A 20,754-nucleotide genomic window follows, 5' to 3' on the forward strand; every position below is an offset into this window, starting at 1 on the left:
CATGGCGTGGCTGTCACATTCTCGTCATTATCGTCGTAGTATTGGCAGGCCTTGAGGTTCAAGCCTTATCCTACCATAGCATCGCGGATATATGTACCTCGAAGTAGACAAACGGAATCGACCCCTGGTCTGCAGCCGCATTGTTAATGCCGAAAAGATAACAGCTTACAATATACTCTCATAAAATCTATTCTCTTCTTAATTTTCGTTTTGCGTCGGGGTATGTGAAATAGATAGATATCTGTGTTGCGTAGCAGTAACATCGCGTCCCTTGTAGCATCGGAAGGAAATACTATCAATTCAAGGTAATTACCGCTCTTATCCTAGCATTTGTCAGTTGACAATAGTATTGGTTGAAAGAAGACTTCTTGTTAAGAGGGCATCAATGGAGATGCCAGGTCCTGGTTTGAGACATGAATACCAGTGTACTATGTAAGTGAAAAGTGCTCAAACAGTTGGTAAGATTGGCAAGATTGACGTAATTGCTGCAATCTCGCCGAACTGGACGATGACTGGCGAGACATTCGAAACGATAGACCCACGGCTTACGAATGCTGGTCTGTGCTACCCCTGGCTAATGGTGGTTAGGGGCGGGCTGGGAACTGGGAATATCTAGACAAACGACGTAGCGATCTTCATCATCAGTACATGGCCGAGCGGAAAACTCTTACAGGGATTTCCCAACTTGGCTAGCCGGGATCTGAATGTGAACACTAGAATACCGGGGGAAATATCTAAATTACCTAGGTATGGATGGGACGTTAGAAGCAGATAAGATGAATTCGAATTGCCCGAAGTTAGGATTAGAATATGGAGGGATAAAAAGTTTATGAGGCAAAGGGAAGAAACTTCTTACTTCTCGTGTCTAGACTTCCAACTAAAGTAACATCTCATATCCATCAAATGAAAAGGTAACTAAAATAAGGTACGCGTAACCTTATACTTAAATATCTCTGGATTTGTCCGACTGTCAACGTTAACCTTACTGTGTTTAACAGAAAAACGGTGTGGTGGTAATGGGATAGGACGCCCAAAAAGGTACACTTCTTTGCTAGTAGTCACTTACATGACAGGTTACCGAGTTTATGCCAACTAATGCCAACTAATATGGAAAAAAAAAGAAGCTTGCAGCGTGCACGCATGGTGGCTACAGCAACTGGCCACATTAGGTATTGACGTATTGATTTTTCAACTTGTTAGATGCTTTCCCATATCGATTCTCTCTGTAAGCGCGGCTGAATGATTCGTCAGCCCATGCCTCTGATATTCTTGAAACAGTAAATTACAGATGTACGTAGGTAGTTCACGAGTTTGCTTGTTCGTATTGAGATCTGAGAGAAGGGAAAGGCTTTGGTGGCCGTGACGGGCAGACGAGCAGACGGGTAAGGGCATGGCAAAAGATCGTCGTCACAAGCACTGCCAGCCATTTCCACATTTCGCACATACTACCTACCTAGGTAATCGGTGGATAATCCAACTAGGGAAAGGGGGACGATGACGATATTTTTCTCTGGAATCAGCCTGAGTAGGCCACCATCAGATTTTTTTTTTTTCTCGTCAATGAGTTCTTCGTCTGAAATGCAACACTGTTTAATAATGGATTATAACTAACAGTTAAAGTTAAGGTGTTATCCGGTGATATGATAGGTAGGGACCTAACCCATGCAGCGATGTACATGGTTTACGTACCATAGCATGATCGATGGGCATGGAACTGGAATTTTAACCACGCGGGTCTACTATGCAAAGTTAGCGCACGTCTTAAGTCTTATTAAACTATCACAAGCCACTATCCAAAAACTACCTCTAGCGTCACTCAAATTTGTCGCGGTACATATACACTACTATGTAGTAAACAATAAACGCCCCCATACCTCCCCCATATCTTAGTATTGACCAATATAGCGCATCTTAAAAACTTGGAAATATGTAGGTACATAGTAGGTAGCATGTAAGATAAGTAAACAACTGGACTTATCCAGTTTTGAGGGATCTACAAGCCGACTGAGGTATGCTGTAAGTTAATGGCCTATTAAGAAGAAAATACTATCGACTTGGTTAATGCGCGGTGTTGCCGCGCTAGGTAATATACACCTATCAAGGATCAGGGTACATGAGTTTTATCTTGTTGATACACACACATGGGATGAGATAGAAAACGCTCGCTAGCTAAATAACCACGAGATATCATCTAGGATCTGCTTTGTTCTGTGTATAATACAGCGCCAATGCGATATGTCTACTATAATAATATGCAAAATATGTACCTTAACACAAGACAACTGCTCTCTTCTCTCTTTTCTTGCTGTTGCAGTTTCCGGTTTGCCCAACCCAGTCAACCTACAACAGGGGACGTACCGACCGCATTCTCAAGGTACCTCGAATGGTGGCCCTCGATCAGCGGATCTAATACAAATCCCGGCAACCCCAATTTATCATGCCCCCCCTAATCGCCCGGGTCTGTTCTATTGTGGCCATTCACAATTAGGTACCTGATACACTCGATACATAGGTACTCTAAGTACATACCTGGTACGCTACGCCGTTGCGTCCTCTAGCTTCCGCTTGTACTAGTACGGGAGGTGATTCCCCCCTGTCAAGCTTCCATGTTTCTCTTACCCATCGCCCGTTACTTTACTTTTTGCCTTGGTTGATCCCTCCTTTTTATTTCCTTTTCTACTGACGAATTCCTCCCTCTTGTCTTTCGTTGTGTCCTTTCTTCTTCATTTTGGAAAATAACCCAATTCCCTCTTTACTCATACAGTTTTGAGAAGCGCCTTACACGTCAGACGGGTGTGTAAGCGTTTGCTTTCTTTTACTCGTCTCACTTCTCTCCTTTGCGTGAGGTGTCGTTCGTTACCACCTACTCTTTTTTGGATTACGAAAAAGCCTGCGAAGTTCTCGAGTAACAAGAGTCTTTGTGACATAGATTGTCAACCGTCGCGCCGCATGCTAAATCCACAGACACGAAACTCTGTGATAACCGTCATTAAGTAACTCGGCGGTTGACTTTACCCGCTTGGATTAGCAACGAAAACCAGCGATTTGCCGTTTAGACCAAACCGATTATAGTCGAGACGACCTCCCCTCCTGACAGATTGTCACTGGGGGAAATCCTTACGATGGGAGCGAGAATGCCCTCTCCGCATCAAAGATTCTTCAGCATGAGGAACCCCTTCTCGCGATGCGTTCTCTTCGCTGTCGCGTTACTAGTATTACTTGTCGTTACATGGAAATCCGACCGTATAGAAGATGTCGGCTCGCGAATCGTGAAAGCCGCATCTACCCATAAAGGGGCTGATGCTCCGCAACAACCTCTTAGTGAAGCAGCACCCGCAAATGACAAGGATATTGCGCCTGTGTCAGACCATGTCATGGATTGCGGCATCAACTCAACTCACATGGGTGAACTGAAGGCAAAATATGAGCTTGGGGATACTTTCCAGTATTACAAACGATATGTCAAGATCAACCGCCAGCCGATAAGTCGAAAGTCAATCACCAAGCTTCCCCAGGCATTCCTTCCTGATACTTTTACTACCGTCGATTTGCAACACCCGAGCAACTACGGCGATGAGCAGTGTATTGAGCCTTTGGAAGTTCCAGTTCCCGAATCGCCATATCCTGCAACTGGAAACCTGTCTGATTTCATGTTCGGTGTGTCGACCACGTTCAAGAGATTCAGCTCCGAGAAGACTAGTCCAGTGAATGAATGGACATACTGGTTAACCGATGGCAAGGGTCACTCCAATGGTGGCAAGTTGATCCTCTTGCTCCTGGATGCAACCGAGGATCAGATCCTGCATGCTAAGACGATACTGCACCACGCCGGAATTGATGTTGATGTCTACCACTCGGATTCGTCGATGGAGATGGCCGTCCGTTATCTTACACTTATCCCGACTTTATACAACCACCCGGAGCGAGCATCAAAGAAATGGCTTGTGTCGTGTGATGATGACACTTTTTTCCCTAGTGTCCACGCGCTCACCAAAAAGTTTGAGGACTACGATCCCAACGAAATGCTTTACATCGGGACATTATCCGAGGATGTCAACAATGTTGACCGTCATGGTTCGCAAGCTTTTGGAGGTGCTGGTGTATTTCTCTCGGTACCACTAGCTGAGCAGATCGCTAAGAACTACGACAGCTGCAAGACGGAGGAGAAGGTCCATGAATCGAACTCTGGCTGGGGTCCTCAGGGTGATATTTTACTCCGCAAGTGCATCTACGAAAACACAGATGTTCGTCTATCTATCCTTCGTGGTCTCTACCAGCTTGATCTGTATGGCGACCCATCTGGTTTCTACGAGTCTGGTATTAAGCCCATCTCTCTCCACCACTTCAAGGGTGGCGGGTGGCACTCGGCTCTGCCTTGGGAGTACACTAAGATTGCCCATATCTGTGGTGAGGACTGTACGCTTCAGCGGTTCCGTACTAGCGATAACTTCATCATCTCGACTGGCTTCAGTGTTGCTCATTACCCCCACGGCATCGACTTCAACCTCGCTCAGATGGAACGAACGTTTGCAGCCGCCCCTCAAGATAAGGGGTGGAATTTGGACTACGTTTTTGACCCGCAGCGCCCTAGTCTTTTGAAGACAGGTCGTAAAGTTAGTTGGGATCTCCAGGAAGCGCGCCTTAATGAGGACAACACCGTTACCCACGTCTACGTACGAAAGGCCAATGATTGGAGATGGGTTGAGCGAAACGGTGATCCCATGTCTCATGTCGATGGCATAATTGAGCTTATCTGGGTCCCGTAGAGACATCACGTAACAGGTGGTGAACGATCTAATGATATTTACACGATGGGATAGGAACAGGCAAACGTTTCCATTCACCTACTGGGAGAAGGCCAGATTGGGAACTCATCTGAGGCTCCGCTCAAGATGTTGTAGCAACACTCCACCAGCAACAACAACCCCTCTCTTGCATACCCGGCTTTTTTGCCTTGTTGAATACATCTCAGCATTGCCTAGCAGGACGTCTCACTTGTGAATGCTAGTTGGGCCAAGGAGAGCGACTCGCTATTTTGCATAAACTGCAATCTATATGATGGCAAATCACCAACATGATGCATTGCTCTTTGGATCCTGTCAGTATTGGACAGATTTCTGCTTGGCTTTATTAACATTCAGAGCACACTTTTACCAGCGCTGGTTATCGCACTCCAACTACTATCAAAATCAGAAAGAAAAAATCCGATAATGCATAATTGCCAATATAGTCGATCGCTTTATCATTACTACTACTACCTTACATCTTCGCAGTTGATTTCGAAGGAGGAATCAACTCTCGGTACGCTTACATCGTACTACATTTATTATCATTTGGAACCCAGCATCAGTGACGGCTGAAAAGGTCGTACTCGGCATTTACACTAGTTATTTTTATTCCCCCTGTCTATTTGTATGATACAGTTACTCTTTGGGAAGCGGAGTTACGGGCATTAGATGTCTAGTGAGAAATATGGTGTCGTGATTGTCGCTACAACGGTCGAGGTTGGCGATTTTGGGTTGATATTTTTTTTCTTGGGAGCGTCAAATGGTGGTGATGGTGATGGTGGTGGTTGCTCAATGCCGTGCTGGAGGGCACCGCCAGCTCGGAATCGAAGTGCTCGAGACGAAACTGGTGGATGATGCCGTTTACGGTTGTACATACCTAACTTAGATAGGCCAAAAGAACATGACCTGAAGATGAATAACTTGTATTGTGTACCTAATGAGTGAAATATGCTAATGGGTGGTTTTTTATATCCAATTATGATTTTTCGAATGTTATTAGTTATCAGTGTATAACTCACCTAAATGTATATAATACGCATCTGTATAAGATTGTTCAAAGTGCCTATTGGAAAAGGGGGCGCTATCTTGGGTTTCACTTATGTAAGATCTGCCCCGCGCCCCACTAAAGAAAACGGCTGCCCAAGGCGACGGCCAAATGTTTCTTTACTTTGTTTTACTTTGTCCAGAATGAAGTCATCTACTTACCTCTTTCTTTTATTTACTTAAACCTCCAACGCCTTAAAGCAAATAAGCTCTACCGAAACGTCTCGAACTAGCTACCTACCTAGTACCTAGGTAGCTATGGGAAAAGGTACACATATATTCTAACATTACACCGTCTCTATCCTATATCTCACTTACCTTGTTTCGTTTATAGCCTGAGTACCAGGTATTTACCTTGTATCTATGCAAAACACCCGTCCATCATGCAAAACAGCATTCTCGCCGTCCCCTTTCGAAAAGGAGCCCATCTGTCGCTCTCGTCCTCTATTCGGCAGTATATATCTACGAAATATGACCAACATCCAGATATGTTCCGCCAAGATCTAGAGGTGATCGATACCCTAAGACGCGATGCTGTGAACGTGCGCGAGCCGCATCCGACTGGTGTCTTGAGACTACAGGCCTACGCTGGACAGCTAGTCTGGATCGGAGGGAAATTCCCTATAGATGTAAGTTTTCTTGGAACTACGGTCTTCTACTAGCTATCTCCTAGTCGTCTCTTATTTTATGCTTACAAGTCTCATCCGTAAATAGATCGGCGCAGATTTCACATGGTATCCCGCTTTAGGTTACAACACCGAACGACCCATAGTACACAATAATTTAAAATTCGAACTCGCCAACATCTTATACAACCTTGCCGCTCTATACTCCCAGTTAGCCATAGCGAGTAATCGCACCAGTACTGATGGCCTCAAGACCGCAGCGAGCTACTTCAGTCAGTCGGCAGGCGTACTGACACACTTAAAGAATGAGGTTATACCTGAGTTACGAACGACACCACCTGAGGACATGGACGGGCATACCTTAGACTCGTTAATACAATTACAACTGGCGCAATCTCAAGAATGCTACTGGCAAAAGGCTGTTATGGACGGCTACAAGGATGCATCAATAGCGAAGCTCGCTGCTAAGGTTTCCGATCTATACAACGAAGCCGGTGAAGCATCCATGCGGTCGCAGGCTATCAGTAGTAGTTGGATTCATCACATGAGCGCTAAACACCATCATTTTGCCGCTGCAGCTCAATACCGTGCAGCTTGCGAATGTCTAGAAAAGCGAAAATATGGCGAAGAGGTGGCCAGATTACGCGATGCTGTTTCGTGCGTTAACGAGGGGCTTAGAGAAAGTCGCGGCGGGTACTTACACAAAGCCGTGGCGGAAGATTTAAACGGTCTCAAGCGAAGGGTGGAAGAAGACCTTAAGCGGGCTGAAAGAGACAACGACGTGATCTATTTAAGTAAGTATTCTGACGAATACAATAATCGACCAGGAGGCCTACCTTGGTGCTGACTATGTTATAGACCCAGTGCCACCAAAGGCAGAGCTCAAAATCCTAGATCGAGCTACCATGGCAGTAGCGCGAATACCACCGCAAGTATCAGCACCTCAAGAGTATCTAAGAGCAAAGGGGGAATTCGGCCCTCCTCTGTTTACAAAACTCGTCCCATACTCCGTTCATATTGCCGTCTCCATTTATGAAGAGCGAAGGGACCGTCTAGTAAATCAGAACATCGTAGCTGAACTCGAGACACTGAACGAAAGGATTCATGAGATTCTTTCGTCACTTAATCTCCCAGGTTCGCTTCAGGCCTTCGAGAAGCCGCTCGGCCTGCCTGGAACCTTGGTTCAACATGCCGAAGAAATCCGGCAGGCAGATGCTTTGCATCGCTTGCAAAGGAGCTTCGCTGATATCGACAAGCTGCGCGCTGCTGATTTAGCAGTGTTCGAAGAAGGGAAAAGCCTACTGCAAGCAGAAGAGGAAGAAGATACTCAGTTACGTAGAAAATATGGTACAGATCGCTGGTTGCGGCCTGAAAGTCGTTCTGAGCCGAATCAAGGTGCAAAGCTCTGGAAGCAGGTAGCGGATGCCGAGGGCTGGTTTGCGAGCAGCGAAAGCAGCGATCAGGTTGTACGCGACAAATTCCATAGCATAGAACCTATGTTGGCCGTTCTCACAGGACCGGATCGTGGCCTGCTCGATTTCGTGCCTTCATCACGTCGCACAGAAATTCCTGAAGCGCTTAAACCTGCAATTGGTCGCTTGCGCACGGCGTATAACAATATAGCACGCCTCGAGGGTCGCCGTCGCCGAAAAGCTGAGGCTCTTCGCGAAAAGGCCCGTGACGATGATATCAAGTCTGATATCTTGACCGAGGCAGCAAGGCTAGAGCGCTCCAACACAGTGGCGACTGCAATTGTGCCCGCACATTTTGAAGATTTCTTCGAAAAGCGATTAGACTCACTTTATGAACCAGACCTCGAGCTTGTGCTGGCTGAGGCGAATGAGCAGGAGAAGCTTATCGCGGAGCTAACACGAGTAAACCGTGAGTTCGAGAGCCAGAAGAAGATTCTTGGGGACAAGGGAAACAAGGAAAGAGAGCAAGCTCTTCAGAAGCTTGAGAACGCCTATTACAAATACAAGGAGTTGATTAGCAACGCAGAGGCAGGACGTAAGTTCTACAACGATCTCAGCCGCATAGTAGGTGGCTTCCGAGATGGAGCGCGGAACTTCGTAGCCGAGCGAAGACACGAGGCGCGTATGCTCGAGGATGAGTTGAGTATGCCACCGCTAAATAACTTGAGCCTTGGGGGGCAACAAGATCGTGTGCAGCAACCACAACAGGCTTCATTTTTGCCATCCCCTGCTCCGTCCCGGCAACAGATGCACAGTCCCGCCGAAGCGCACATCCAGTCATGGGCACCGGCAGGTGAAACGGTGGCGCCGCAACCACAACCCCCGAGGGCAAACCCCATGCAGGGTGTATGGAACCCAGGAGCAGGCATTAAATTTGTCAGCACACCGCCTCCTACTGGCGGTACCGTAGGTGGCGCGGGGAACATAGAAAGTAACTCTCAGCAGGAGAAACGGCCGCCTGTTGCTGGGACTTGGGATCGGAATAGCGCGATAAGATTCGGTTAGGAAGCGAACACATCGCGTCGCCGTAGGAGGTAACTAAACCACCGGAAATTGTTGCAGTACCGGTCAGCCACTATAGCATGTTGGACTTGTCACCCAACCATACCCCAGCGCGTCCCGTGCAATAGATTTTAGCTGCTTTTCTAGTAGCAATACCACGTAAAAAAAGATAATCAAAAGAAATAGATTATACCTCTCATCCACAATAACGTATTTCAACGGGCTATGGTCCTAGCACATGGATAATACCAAATTACTGTTCCTTAGAGGTACTTCGTATATAACCCTTTCTCAAATGAGATCTCGAATCCATATCACCTTAGAGGCCGCAGCTCGCGAGGCAGTACTTCACTTATAGGTTAGGGATTTACGACATTTTCCGACTTGAACTATTAAATATATAAGTTCCGGCAATAAGACTTTGGAGATCTTTTCTTTTGAAACACGACTTTTAGAAGTTGGCGAGGTTACGTTCCTCCGGAATCTTCTGAATCTCCCGGAATCTTTATCCAGATACGGCCATATGAACTTCATTGCGACTTTCATAAGACCTCTAATAAGAGGTACCTAATACATCGTTGGATCATGCTCCAGGAGTTATGCCGCTAACAACTATTTGTATTCTACGAACGGGCACATAATATTCATAATAATTCAGTATCAGTCCTAATAGAGCGTTCAGCCAAGTCAAGAAGCCGATTCAAACATTATGTCGTATGGAAAAACGAGAATGAAATTTGATTCAGATGGATATCAACAAACGCCCCTCCCCCTATTGAAACATAGAGGTAAGTACCTGGATATGAGGTACCTAATAAACCGCCGAATCTGTCTGCAATATATTAACAAACGAAACTAGAAAAAAGCGAGAGTCAAAGTGCGAAACGACTGCATGGTATAATTGTGATATGATCATTCATCGTGAACGGCGCTCCCGCGCTTATTTTCCGTTAACATTATCCTGGCCCTGGGAGTGCTCGCGGCGGTGATCGCGTCGTGTGACCTCGTTGTTCGGCAGCTTGCCGAACTGCCACTCGGGTAGGGTGATTCCGGTCTGGTCGTGGATGGTCGACATCAGCGGGGGGAGAAGTTGGTATACCTGGAACGCCATATGTTAATATTAGGTACACATGCTTTTTTTAACCCATCAGGCAGGCAAATGGATCATAGGTCTCTTACGTTTCTCAACGTGGCGGCGCTATCTTGACCGGTCCCCTGGCCGCCAGCTCCCGATGATCCAGCTTCGGACCCCGTGTTCCACACGCTGATCTTGGGTTGCATGCCGTGGACAGCTGTGGCGTTGGCTTTGGCGAGCTCGACATATGTGCCCTTTTCGATCATCACTGTAAAAAGCCGTCGTCAGCAAAACGTACCTAGGTACCTGGGTAGGTATCTTCCAGGCCTTCAAGATGATAAAGGGTAAAGGAAGGAGACCGGGGGTGGGGGGAAGGACTTACTGTACTGGAGCAGACCGGCCGGGCCGCCAAAAGCATTGCTCATCTTGGCGTACGCGTCCGCCATGGCGGCCATACCCTCGGCCTCGCGGAGGCGCTGCTGCAGGGACGCCTCGGCCTTCTTGACAGCGGCGAAGGCGTGGGTGTCGGCGTCGACCTTGGTGCGGTAGGCGGCGGCGTCGGTGGCCTTGTTGGACTTGTCGAAGTTGGCGCGGGCCTCGGCCTCGACCTCGTACGCCTTGGCGTCGGCGGCGTGCTGCTTGCTCTCGCGCGCGATCGACGCCTTGACCACGTCCACCGCCCGCAGCCGCTCCAGCTCCGCCGCCGCCCGCTTCACCTGCACCTCCTTCTTCAGGTCCTCGTCCCGCGACTCCGTCGCCCGCGTCGCCTGGATCCGCGCGATCTCCACGTCCCGGCTCAGGATCGTCTTCTGCGTCGCTAGGTTGGCTTCCGCCGCCGCGCGCTCGACGTCTCGGTCTGTCTTTTGGACGGCGGTTTCCGCGTTACTTTACGGGGTGACACATGTTAGGAACTTAGGTACCTCCTAACCTAGTTTTTCACAAGGGGGAAAGTAGGGTTTTATTTTTTTTTTCTTCGAGTATGGTACCTAGGTAGGTAGCTACCGAGGTTGAAGGAAGGAAAACTTACATCTTTGCGATAGAGCGCTCTTGCTGGCCGTGCCTTTCCGCCTCGCCGACGTTTCCGCGGAGCTGCGCCTCTGCGACGTCGATGCGGGCCTGGTTCGTCGCGCCTTCGTGGGCCTTCTGGGAGAGCGATTGGAAGTAGGTAGAGCCCGCAGCGTCCTTAAGCTCCTTGACGTTGGCGTTGTAAATCTTGAGGCCGAACTGGTCGAGCTCGCCCTGGATGTTTCGGAAGATGCGGCGCTTGAACTCCTCGCGCTCCGTGAAGATTTCTTCCATGGTCATGCTGGATACCAGTACTCGGGTTTCACCCTCGATGATGCCTTTGACGATATTCTCGAGGTACTGCGACCCCTTTTTCTGGGAGGTCGACTCGGCCAGCAGCATGGCATACTTCATTAGAGAATCCCCACGGTCCTCGTCGTGGGTATGGTCGTGTCCTGGATGACCATCTTCCTGATTTACATTTGGTTTGTGGTTCCTCGAGTTGGCTCCTCGATTGTTCACATCCCTATTACGGTGTTATTATTTCCTAAGTTATGCTTGTGTGCCTAAGGGGTAACACGCACGGTCCAATGGTAAACACGACAGGGAGAAGGAATTGAAGTTTCTCCTTTGTCATGGCTAGGTAGAAGAGTTAATACCCTATTAGGTATATCAAGTAGTAGTTTCTATAAGGGAGGTACCTTGAAGGTTCATGGCATAATCGTGTGGTTGAACCGAGAAGCGTGTGCATCTCTGAAAGGGCCAGACCCATGCTGCTTTCGTGATGAGTACATTCTTCACGTTCATGCCAGTGATGGCAAGGTACTCATCGGGGGCGGCAATTTTATACGACATGGTGGTGTAATTTTTGGCTAGCTTTTTAAGTGGTAATGTAGTACTAGGAAGAGCTAGGGGCGTCTTTCTTGTGCTTCAGTCGAGAAGAAGGAGAATAGAGAAGAAAGGGATATATAGGCGGACAAGCAGAAGGTGAAGATATGGTGTTTATGACCACGCGATATAATTCACTTATATGTGCGATCGAAGGACGCTAGAATATTAGCTTTTCGAAATGCCTAGGCTGACCGTATAGAGTGAGGCGCAATAAAGAGGTACTTATGTAAGTCACTAGTAGAGGCTGAAGTTGAGATGTAGTCTACACCTTAGTGAGGTTATATTCAGGCTTCAGCTAAGAGCTACCGAGAAAAACAAACAGGCTCAGTAAAGGGGCGATGCGAACGACTAGGTAGGTAGGTACAGTAAGTTATCAACTCTGTAAGTTTGAAGGGAAGAAAGCTACATAATCTAGGAAGACAGGTGGGCAGCATAGCAACGTACCAGGTACCTAAGTAATCCTTTTTCCCCTTAACTACCAAGAGTTCAGCTAGGTAGGCACCTATACGAGAGTTATTAGGATCTCGTAGTGGCTTAAATATCTCATATGGCTCGATGATAGGTAGAATAAATGATTTTATTTATACATATTCTGGCCAAGTGAATATCTACAACACTACAGTAAAGTGAGCTATGGAGCATCGCCAACCACCGTCCGCTACGTACGTACTACAATTTAAGTTCTGGATCTGATGCTAAACGAACGATCCGCCGCCAATGCATGGCTGCTGACAGGGATAAAATGCATACCTGCAACGTAAGCTAAAGGATGTAAAAAGAGCCTCGTAAGGCATACAAGAGTGTGCAGCGTGCAGCGTGTAGTTGTGCGGTGTTACTCATAACGGATTCACTCACTCCACTGAGCACTTTGTAATATACCCAAGTAGGTATTATTTTTAGGTATGTATGCACCAAGCTAGCTACATACAAGTTGGGCGGCGCGCTGGCCTTGGAATTTGCGTCACAAGACCTCAATAGTATGTACCGCCTGTGCGTTTGATTTGTTACCGACAGATAATACAGATAATCCAAGCTCGAAGCGGAGTTCTCATTGAAGACGCATTCTAATTCACTTACATGTACATACATGTTAACGGAATGATTCTCGAAGCTTAAGGTTCCATATGGGGAGACCCCAGTAGGTCGAGCTGAAGCTCAGCTCCGTGGACATGAGTCCCCCATCGTATGGGAAGCATAGCCCTGTGGATCAATGATCGTGCCGTAGCTTTATAGTTCGAGGCATAGCTTCGTTGTCCACATAGTTAACTTCAAACCTCTCCTCTCCTTGTTGATCTGGCGCAGTTACTATAATAATCTACTTGTTACGGTGTATTCCAAACCTGATTTTGGATAATGATTACGAGCCCTGCATGCATTTACATTCTTAGTGCTTTGACATCCGCGTATTCCTACCGTCTTACCGGTCCCCCGCACTTATATGCTGTGATCGGATGCGGGAGATCGGGACTCATGCGTCAATCTGGAACTTCGTCGTTATCTAAAGCTTAAAATCTCGATTTGTCAATTAGTAATTAATTCGCTATGACATTCGAGTACAGAAAGAACATTTGACTGTGTTGCATATCACAGCTGATTCTTCGTTGACGGCTTAAAGTGATATATGCGTGACAAGATAACTACCAAGAGAGAAGTAAGGTATTGTACCATTACCTTCGGGTGCTCCATGGGCCAAGGCCGAGGGAGGCTTAGACTTTCCAAGTCACTTTCCCCCCGTTGCGCCGGCGAATGCAAGGCTAATCATGTACAATAGGTCCCAATCTGGATATTCGGTATTCACGGCTGACTGCTGCTATCTTATGACCCCGAATGTAAGTCCGAACCATCGGCAGTCGCGGAGTTAGTCGTCAATCGTGGTTAGACTCATATTCTCTTCACTCAGGGGTGTGATCGATCCCCCGTGTCAACCTAAGCCGTTGTGGATTATTTCGGCTATGTTCGCAAGCCAATGACGAGGAATTCATGGTTACATCTATTAAGAAATAATCATCGTCTTGGTTTAGGTGATTCCTGACCCCATTTTAAGTTCTGTGATAAGCACCTACCAGAAAACTCTCATGGTTTTCTCATGCTTTTAGCTTGGATAGCGACCGTGTTTGCCTAGTGTTGAGCACCCCCCTTCCTGTATGTTAGCTGGCTCGGAAGATTACCTATAGAATAACCACGTGGCAGACACATCAAAGCTGGCTGTTTTCTCGCTACTGGCATTCAAGCAAAAATAAGCCGACCATTCCCAGGGCTTTGACCCGACTTACCTTAGATGTCTTAGTTAGCTACCTGCATCATCCACCTACCAACCAGTCGAATACCGGGACAAGCTTCTAGCGAATATGGATAGCAAAGACCCTCTAGAGCCTCCTCCTCCTTATTCCGCTACTCCAACTAATATCCCCCCCGTAAACGAGCTGCAATTGAACTCGTTGACTTCTCATCTCCAACACCATGTTGCATCCCTTCCAGATCTCATCCGGGCGGCGCAAGAAGCACGGAAAGCCGAGCAATCATTTAGTGATGCATCTCTACTGGACCGTATTGTCACCGTCCTCGAGGAATTTCTAGTTGACCTAGGGACTCGGCACACTCCCGTTCCCTTGGCTACCCTTACTTTAGTCCCAGATACTGCGATCCCCAAGAATGCCGTCCTTAGCGGTTTGGAAGACACGAAGCGACGCGGGGAGATCTGTCGCGTAGCTAGAATTTCCATAGAAAATTCCAGCAAGGACGCCAAGCCTGGTTCAAGCACCCGGAGTTCCCCAGAAATAAGCGAAGACCCGAGCTGGGCTACCGGGCAAGAATTCAGTGACTGGGGTCGATTTGATGGACCTAGTTCTTCGCAGGATGACACTACCGAAAAGATTAGAACACTCTGGTGGCGCGACGAGGAGATGGCACGCCGCATCGCCAACTACCTGCAGCCGAAAAGGGAGAAGAAACCTCAAGTAAGGTTTAACTCGGTAGTTCAGACTGTGGTTGAGCAAAGACTACCGCCCAAGAAGGAGAAGAAAAGCTGGTTCTGGGGCAAACGCGCAAGCCACCAGAAGCCACCAGAAGCGGTGGTACCGGTGGTACCGAGTCCTCTAAAAGTCGATACCACGGTGGATGACACACAAGACGATCAAGAAGATCAAGGGGCTGACATGACAGTCGCTGCTCAGGAGGTCGCGTTCCGCCAAGAGAACGAGCTTGGAATATGGGAGAGCGTTCGTGGATGGGGTATCGTCGTTACAGTCAAAGTCACAACTTGATGGCTTTTCCTCGTTATTGCTAGCTGTTGTACACATACATAACTACCTAGATAGGTAGGTACCTACCTTCAAAGCGGGAATAAATATATCTAACTGCCTTGCTTTATCTCTCGCAACAGCCGTATAGGAGATGACATTAATCAACACCCATATCACTTTTATTTGAACGAATTCTCCATGATATATTCTAGTAGAACTAGGTAACCAAGAAAGGTTATAGCCAAACGGGTAACACGTAAATTCGTGACTTCGGCCTGACTCAAGTTCCAGTCTTTGGACCAGTCCCAGAGGGTATGACAAACAATCGTGTTGCCAAGAATTAATGACCTCGACTCGATTCACTTATGAGTTGGCGAACTCGAAGGTCTGTCGAGATTTGGGAAGGAGATACTTATGATCGAGGCTTGTCATCGAATTGAATCAGTAACAAAGCTTCTCCGTTCTCGATTTGGACTTCGGTATTTTAACTGTCGAGGCATCACTATAACTCACAACACACGTCAACGTACTCTCGAAACTTCACACATGGAAGGTCATCGTGACTCAAACATCGCTCGAGATATCTGCTTGGAGGCTAAAATTTTATCTATATAGACATGAAACCCCTCCCCAACTTTTCGCCTTCATCCAAACCTCATCCTCATCTTCACCTACTCTACTTCTTCAAACCTCACCATCAGACTCCTTTTACCATCAGTACCGGACATACCTACCTTTCATACCACTAATTACCACATCCAAGGGATAGCAAAATGTGCTCCTGCGGCGCCGCTTGCCGATGCAACCCTTGCCGATGCGGCACCCGCCGTTCTGGTAGCAACCGCCGCCCTGGCGGTCGGTCTACGCAAAACCACGGGCCCTCGTGCGATTGTGGGCAGTACATCGCAAACACGTCTTTCCACGACCCCGGCCACGTTCTCGGCCATATGGATGGCGAGCACTACATGGGACACGACTTCGACCCCAGTGGCGTCCACCAAACCATGCAGACCTCCGTTCCCGAAGCTTGGTATCAATACCTACCCCTAGGCGGATTCCAAGCCCGCTCTGAAAACCGAGACCCGGTCAACAACAACGGCCCCCAAGTCGGCGAGATCCCTGGCCAAGCCACGGTCGTGCGCATGATGGACCGGCTAGAGAACTGGAAGAGATCGGCCCTGACCACGCACGACGGCGCCCCGAGACCCCTGAACTATTACCTCTTCCCCGACTCGAACATGCGCGAGCTCTTCGGTGAGAATTACACGAGACACACGCCCGACGAGTGTACGTAAACCACTGCATCTTTATATTTCTTGTCTTTGGAAATACTCACTAACTTTCGTGTTGTAGACATGCACTACTTAGACCAAGCTGTGAACAGGATCCTCGAACGAACTACCGAAGCCCCCCAGAGTTCTGGTGGCCGTAACTACTAAGTCTGCAATGGTGACATCGCTAGCGGATGTGTGCGGTGGAAAACGGGTTGAAGCTTGACTATTGAGAAGCGAATATTTCGGAAGGATAATGGGAAGAACTAGTTGCAGTTGAACCATGGACATACTTAGTGGAACTGATGACATGAGACCCAAGGAATGGTCGTTGCTGCTAATGGGTTATTATTAGCGAAGTATGATCCCCAAGGATGTAGCACGTGTTTATTTGTATAGCGACCAAATATCCTGGATAATATACTATCATTACCTGCCTCGGGTCCATTCACTAATCGAAGTGATGCATAAGAAGTTACAGTATGTGATAACGGCAGTCGGCGTTCCTAAGTTGCTTGCTATCCCACCCATGCGCGTCTATCGGGTGCTAATCTGGCCAGCCTCTTCCTAGTTGCCTACCTAATGCTCTAAAGACTTATGTATTATTAGCAAATCTGACTCTCAGCCCACCACCGCCTCAGCCCCTCGACATCGCACCACTCGAACTGCGTCGGATTCTCGTACCACCAGCTATTCCCGGCCGCCGGGCGGTCGCTCTCGTACTTCTTCAAGCTACCGCCGTCAAAGCGGTGGTTCTTGACACCTAGCAGCAACACAACGCTCCCCACCGCCGGCATAAACTGCTCCGGGTCAAGAAATACCGTCAGGAGCACGTGCTTATCGGTAGACGGGTCGGCGAGTCTGGCCTGTCGCTGACTATACGGGGGTAGTCCCGAAGGCTCGAGGCCCGATATTGCCGAAACTACGGCTAGCACGTTGACGCTCCAGTTTTGCTTATACGGTAGATTCGGGATCGAGCGTAGCTTGGTGAGCTTCAGGGGTTTGCCTGGGTCGTTGCTCAGCCAGGGGAGATTGTTTCCGCCCTTGGATTTCCCGGCGAGGTCTATCCTGTTCTGGGTTGCCTTCGAAGCAGCGTTCGGCATGACTTCAAAATCGTCATCCGCGTCAGCTAGTTTCTCCAAGAGGCCAACGCCACTATCGGAAGGTTGTGTTTTATGATTGCCTGGGACTGGCTTGGTTGTGATCGAAGCCGGGGCTTTGTCCTTAGCTTGGTCTTGTGACACTTCAGTGCCTGTATCGGTGCTTTCGACTGGCGCGGTGTCGACGAGAGTATTGTTCCACCCGACAAGCGCGATGTCATCGACGACTAAGTAGACCATGCTGTTACCATTGCCGTGGTCACCACTCGCCTTCTCCTTTCCCTTGGTAGTTGACGAGTCCCCGTCAGTTCCGTTACCAAGGTTCCTCCACTCGACTCGGAATCGTTCCAGCTTAACGTACGAACCAAAAGCAACTTCCCCTTGGTCTACGTATCTATGCATCTCGGCCGATAGCAGCGCCTGGATACATAGCTCCCCGTCTCCTAGCAACAGACGTACGGTGCGCCATCTTTTGGATCTGGACGTATGGACCGAATCGACGCCCTCAACCAAAAATATCGAGCCCGGAATGCAATATCCGGTACGCACGATATCGGCGATAAGGGGAATAGGTTCGAAGGGCTCCGGCGCGATACATGTTATATCGGACGGTTCATGGGATTGGCGGGGCGAGGAGGCGGACATGAATCTCGAGTTGGTTCAGTCATGATGATTAGTTCCAAGTTTTTTTTTAACGCGCGAGACGCGCCCGAGAATGAAAGCTCCGGGTTTTATTGGGAATTTAATTTAATTGGAAATTCTGAATCAGGTCCAAGAAAGTTTAATACATTAAGTAACTTAGTAACTAACAGCTTTACCTAGGTCCCGCTCGTAGTGACGTTCCACACTGGTGGGGCATGGGGAAGGGGAGTTTGTCCTTCCTTTTCAAGCCTTCTCAAGTACCTCTTCGTAATATGCAATATCGAGCTACCTTAGGTACTCAGAACGGGCTATGAACATATACGGAGCCACCCTTTCCCACCGTTTTTGGAGTGGGGCCGTGAAAACGGTCTTTCTTTACGGGATTACCGAGACTGTCTCCGGACAATGTCAGCTTGCCTGCCGTCTCTCTCGCATATTCTTCAAGACAGTCCCGATACAATCATTTATCAACACTTACGGAGCATTTAACTTATAAACAGGAAGAATATATGTTCAAGGAATATATATGATACTCCCGAATACACTCGAGCAACAAGTCTAAAACGCCCTCATCCTAGATACTATTCAAAGTAATATTCTGCGCTGTCGCTATGGCGCCACATATCCCTGACAGACGGGTTCCTAGCAACTCAACATTCAAGAAGACGCTCTTCTCTTTTTTATTCGTGATTTAAGAGATTTTTCGATCTGTTCCCTTGGCCACTCTAACCAGTGTTCATATGATGGATCTAGAGAGTTCGTGATGCCTCGGCAGATGTGGTTCGCCCATCCTTGTAAAAACCAATAGTACTCGAGCGAACTGAGAAGTATACAAAAATACGCTAGAATTATGAGGGCAGTAGATTGCTTCTGGCGTATAAACTCCACAAAGCCTTCGTCTAGTTTGTATATCCATGCCATAATCACGTGAAGCTGACCAAATATCAGGCTCTTGGGAGCAGTAGATGTCCCGTAAGTTTCATGGAAACACCATGTTAAGCATTCGAAGGTGCTGTTATAAATTTCTTGGGCTGACGAAGGCGCAGTGGAAACGAGCGCTGATAACTTCTGCAGAGGCTCTTCCCACGATACAAAGTCGACTTGGTATTCGTCTGTTTCTGTTGGCTCCTTGGGTTCTGGTGGAGGAAATGGACCCAAAACGCCACAGAAAACGTGTTCCAAGCCGATATTCTCAACAATGAGTCGGACTCCTCTTAGTAGGTCCAGCCAAGGTACTTCGCATCCTTCGGCGATAATGAGGAGATTCCCTGGAGTCGGCTCCTTGGCAAAGCCGCAGGCACAGGCAAAGACTGCAGCGACATATAATGGAGCGCAGTTCTCTGTGCTAAGCTGAGGAAAGAGTTTGGTTGCTTGGCGAATGCCTATAGAGTGATGGGTATCTGCAAGCTTCCTGAAGTGCTCTGCACGAGATGGATCTACCCTCATAAGATGGAAAGCCGATACGGCTAGTATCAGATGGAGGACATAATGATGACTGAAGGCTAAGCGAGGGACTTTGACCTGCCACATCAGTTTGTCCCCGTGGCTGAAGTTCGGGTCGGTTAGATAGTGATACAGCAGTTCTAGTTCATCAACAGTCAACTGAGGAGATGAAATTGGCCCCTTTATTAGTGACGGACCTGGGCTAGACCCTGTGGTTTCAGAGCTTTCACCGACCTCATCCTCACCGTGGGGTGCAGAATCCCTCGTGATAGCCGACCAATCTTTACGTGGCCGGCCTCGCTTCCGACGAATTGGGACATCAGGTAATATATTCTTGCTTTTCTCGCTTCCACATAGGTGTGGCGAAAACCCACAAGGGATGGAAAATCGTGAGCAGTTACCACAGATTGGTTTGAGCTCGTCGCACTGGACAAATAAATTAGTATATGGTCAGCTTTTCTGCGGCACATACACATCGAGTTAAGCAATGCATATCAGAGAGATCTGGCGAGTCTTAATAAAGAATGCCCCACCTTTACTCTTCTCTGTTTACAATTATGGCACCCTGCCCGAGATTTCCTATGGGGTCTTCTCGTCCGGTGACGATCGGTTATGGTGGACATGGGAAGATACCTAAGGCGAATTTGGCAACGCCAAAGGATTGGTCGCTTTCTTTTGTTACGCAGGATTTCTTAAAAGGTTCTTTTTCGTACAATACGCGCGAAAATCTTATACGCGGAAAAAACGATATACGTAAAAACAGAAATTGGTGCGTGGCATTACTCGGTTGTCCCCATGCCTAGCCGCGACATATATGAAAATTGGGATAGCCCATAAAATAATGCTAGCAACCAACTTAACAGAAATGAAAGAGAAGAGCATTATACAAAGCACGGAAGTATAGAACCTAGCTCTCATAGGAAGTATTTCATATACAGAAAAAAAAATGAATGAAAGCACTAGTAGTAACTTCTCCCCTATAAGCCACCCCCTTCCCGTTGCCTCCTTTTCTGATCTAATGCTAGGAGCCCAGGTCCGATGCATAGGTACGTGCTGGACGTTCAATGCAAACTTTCTATTGGACAGGACGAGGCAACATGGGTATCCCCCCGGGCAAGCTAATTTGGTCTAGCTCGAGACCAGGCTGCAACCAA

General features: G+C 47.9%; 7 protein-coding genes across 7 annotated transcripts; 4 read left to right on the plus strand and 3 right to left on the minus strand.

Annotated features, from left to right (window-relative positions):
* Positions 1-2,942: 2,942 nt before the first annotated feature.
* F4812DRAFT_171480 (glycosyltransferase family 31 protein) lies at positions 2,943-4,872 on the plus strand. The gene has a single exon (XM_047929948.1). It carries the CDS (start codon positions 3,123-3,125, stop codon positions 4,764-4,766), a length of 1,644 nt encoding a protein of 547 aa, XP_047793570.1. The 5' UTR covers positions 2,943-3,122; the 3' UTR covers positions 4,767-4,872.
* Positions 4,873-6,214: 1,342 nt separating this feature from the next.
* F4812DRAFT_449422 (BRO1-domain-containing protein) lies at positions 6,215-8,934 on the plus strand (the record flags this gene model as incomplete). Its single annotated transcript, XM_047935973.1, has 3 exons — positions 6,215-6,460; positions 6,546-7,251; positions 7,316-8,934. The coding sequence occupies 3 exons, from the start codon at positions 6,215-6,217 to the stop codon at positions 8,932-8,934; spliced, it is 2,571 nt and encodes an 856-aa protein (XP_047793571.1).
* A 1,073-nt stretch (positions 8,935-10,007) lies between these two features.
* On the minus strand, positions 10,008-12,530 carry F4812DRAFT_413309 (uncharacterized protein). Its single transcript, XM_047932778.1, has 6 exons — positions 12,347-12,530; positions 11,713-12,250; positions 11,596-11,650; positions 11,034-11,537; positions 10,389-10,891; positions 10,008-10,274 (listed from the first exon to the last, which is right to left on the minus strand). Exons 2-6 carry the CDS (start codon positions 11,864-11,866, stop codon positions 10,096-10,098), a joined length of 1,395 nt encoding a protein of 464 aa, XP_047793572.1. The 5' UTR covers positions 11,867-12,250; positions 12,347-12,530; the 3' UTR covers positions 10,008-10,095.
* A 1,301-nt stretch (positions 12,531-13,831) lies between these two features.
* On the plus strand, positions 13,832-15,568 carry F4812DRAFT_171641 (uncharacterized protein). The gene has a single exon (XM_047929949.1). The coding sequence runs from the start codon at positions 14,251-14,253 to the stop codon at positions 15,163-15,165; it is 915 nt and encodes a 304-aa protein (XP_047793573.1). The 5' UTR covers positions 13,832-14,250; the 3' UTR covers positions 15,166-15,568.
* Positions 15,569-15,639: 71 nt separating this feature from the next.
* On the plus strand, positions 15,640-16,747 carry F4812DRAFT_413314 (uncharacterized protein). The gene is made up of 2 exons (XM_047932779.1): positions 15,640-16,431; positions 16,498-16,747. Exons 1-2 carry the CDS (start codon positions 15,918-15,920, stop codon positions 16,581-16,583), a joined length of 600 nt encoding a protein of 199 aa, XP_047793574.1. The 5' UTR covers positions 15,640-15,917; the 3' UTR covers positions 16,584-16,747.
* F4812DRAFT_413315 (uncharacterized protein) lies at positions 16,748-18,602 on the minus strand. The gene has a single exon (XM_047932780.1). It carries the CDS (start codon positions 18,158-18,160, stop codon positions 17,021-17,023), a length of 1,140 nt encoding a protein of 379 aa, XP_047793575.1. The 5' UTR covers positions 18,161-18,602; the 3' UTR covers positions 16,748-17,020.
* Positions 18,603-18,614: 12 nt separating this feature from the next.
* On the minus strand, positions 18,615-20,602 carry F4812DRAFT_413317 (uncharacterized protein). Its single transcript, XM_047932781.1, has 2 exons — positions 20,134-20,602; positions 18,615-20,026 (listed from the first exon to the last, which is right to left on the minus strand). The coding sequence occupies exons 1-2, from the start codon at positions 20,221-20,223 to the stop codon at positions 18,815-18,817; spliced, it is 1,302 nt and encodes a 433-aa protein (XP_047793576.1). The 5' UTR covers positions 20,224-20,602; the 3' UTR covers positions 18,615-18,814.
* Between the last annotated feature and the right edge of the window lie 152 nt (positions 20,603-20,754).

This window comes from Daldinia caldariorum, assembly GCF_022478825.1.
Source record: "Daldinia caldariorum strain CBS 122874 unplaced genomic scaffold F4812scaffold_2, whole genome shotgun sequence".
NCBI classification, from domain to species: domain Eukaryota; kingdom Fungi; phylum Ascomycota; class Sordariomycetes; order Xylariales; family Hypoxylaceae; genus Daldinia; species Daldinia caldariorum.

Bases quoted from the DNA above. Each gene is read 5' to 3' on its own strand.
- F4812DRAFT_171480 (XM_047929948.1), top strand. From the start codon at position 3,123: ATGGGAGCGAGAATGCCCTCTCCGCATCAAAGATTCTTCAGCATGAGG.
- F4812DRAFT_413309 (XM_047932778.1), bottom strand. From the start codon at position 11,866: ATGTCGTATAAAATTGCCGCCCCCGATGAGTACCTTGCCATCACTGGC. The intron at 11,651-11,712 runs GTACCTCCCTTA...TCTTCTACCTAG, and splicing joins TTATGCCATGAACCTTCAAG to CCATGACAAAGGAGAAACTT. The intron at 10,892-11,033 runs GTAAGTTTTCCT...CACCCCGTAAAG, and splicing joins GAGCGCTCTATCGCAAAGAT to TAACGCGGAAACCGCCGTCC.
- F4812DRAFT_171641 (XM_047929949.1), top strand. From the start codon at position 14,251: ATGGATAGCAAAGACCCTCTAGAGCCTCCTCCTCCTTATTCCGCTACT.
- F4812DRAFT_413314 (XM_047932779.1), top strand. From the start codon at position 15,918: ATGTGCTCCTGCGGCGCCGCTTGCCGATGCAACCCTTGCCGATGCGGC. The intron at 16,432-16,497 runs GTACGTAAACCA...TTCGTGTTGTAG, and splicing joins GAGACACACGCCCGACGAGT to ACATGCACTACTTAGACCAA.
- F4812DRAFT_413315 (XM_047932780.1), bottom strand. From the start codon at position 18,160: ATGTCCGCCTCCTCGCCCCGCCAATCCCATGAACCGTCCGATATAACA.
- F4812DRAFT_413317 (XM_047932781.1), bottom strand. From the start codon at position 20,223: ATGTCCACCATAACCGATCGTCACCGGACGAGAAGACCCCATAGGAAA. The intron at 20,027-20,133 runs GTGGGGCATTCT...TTATTTGTCCAG, and splicing joins GTAAACAGAGAAGAGTAAAG to TGCGACGAGCTCAAACCAAT.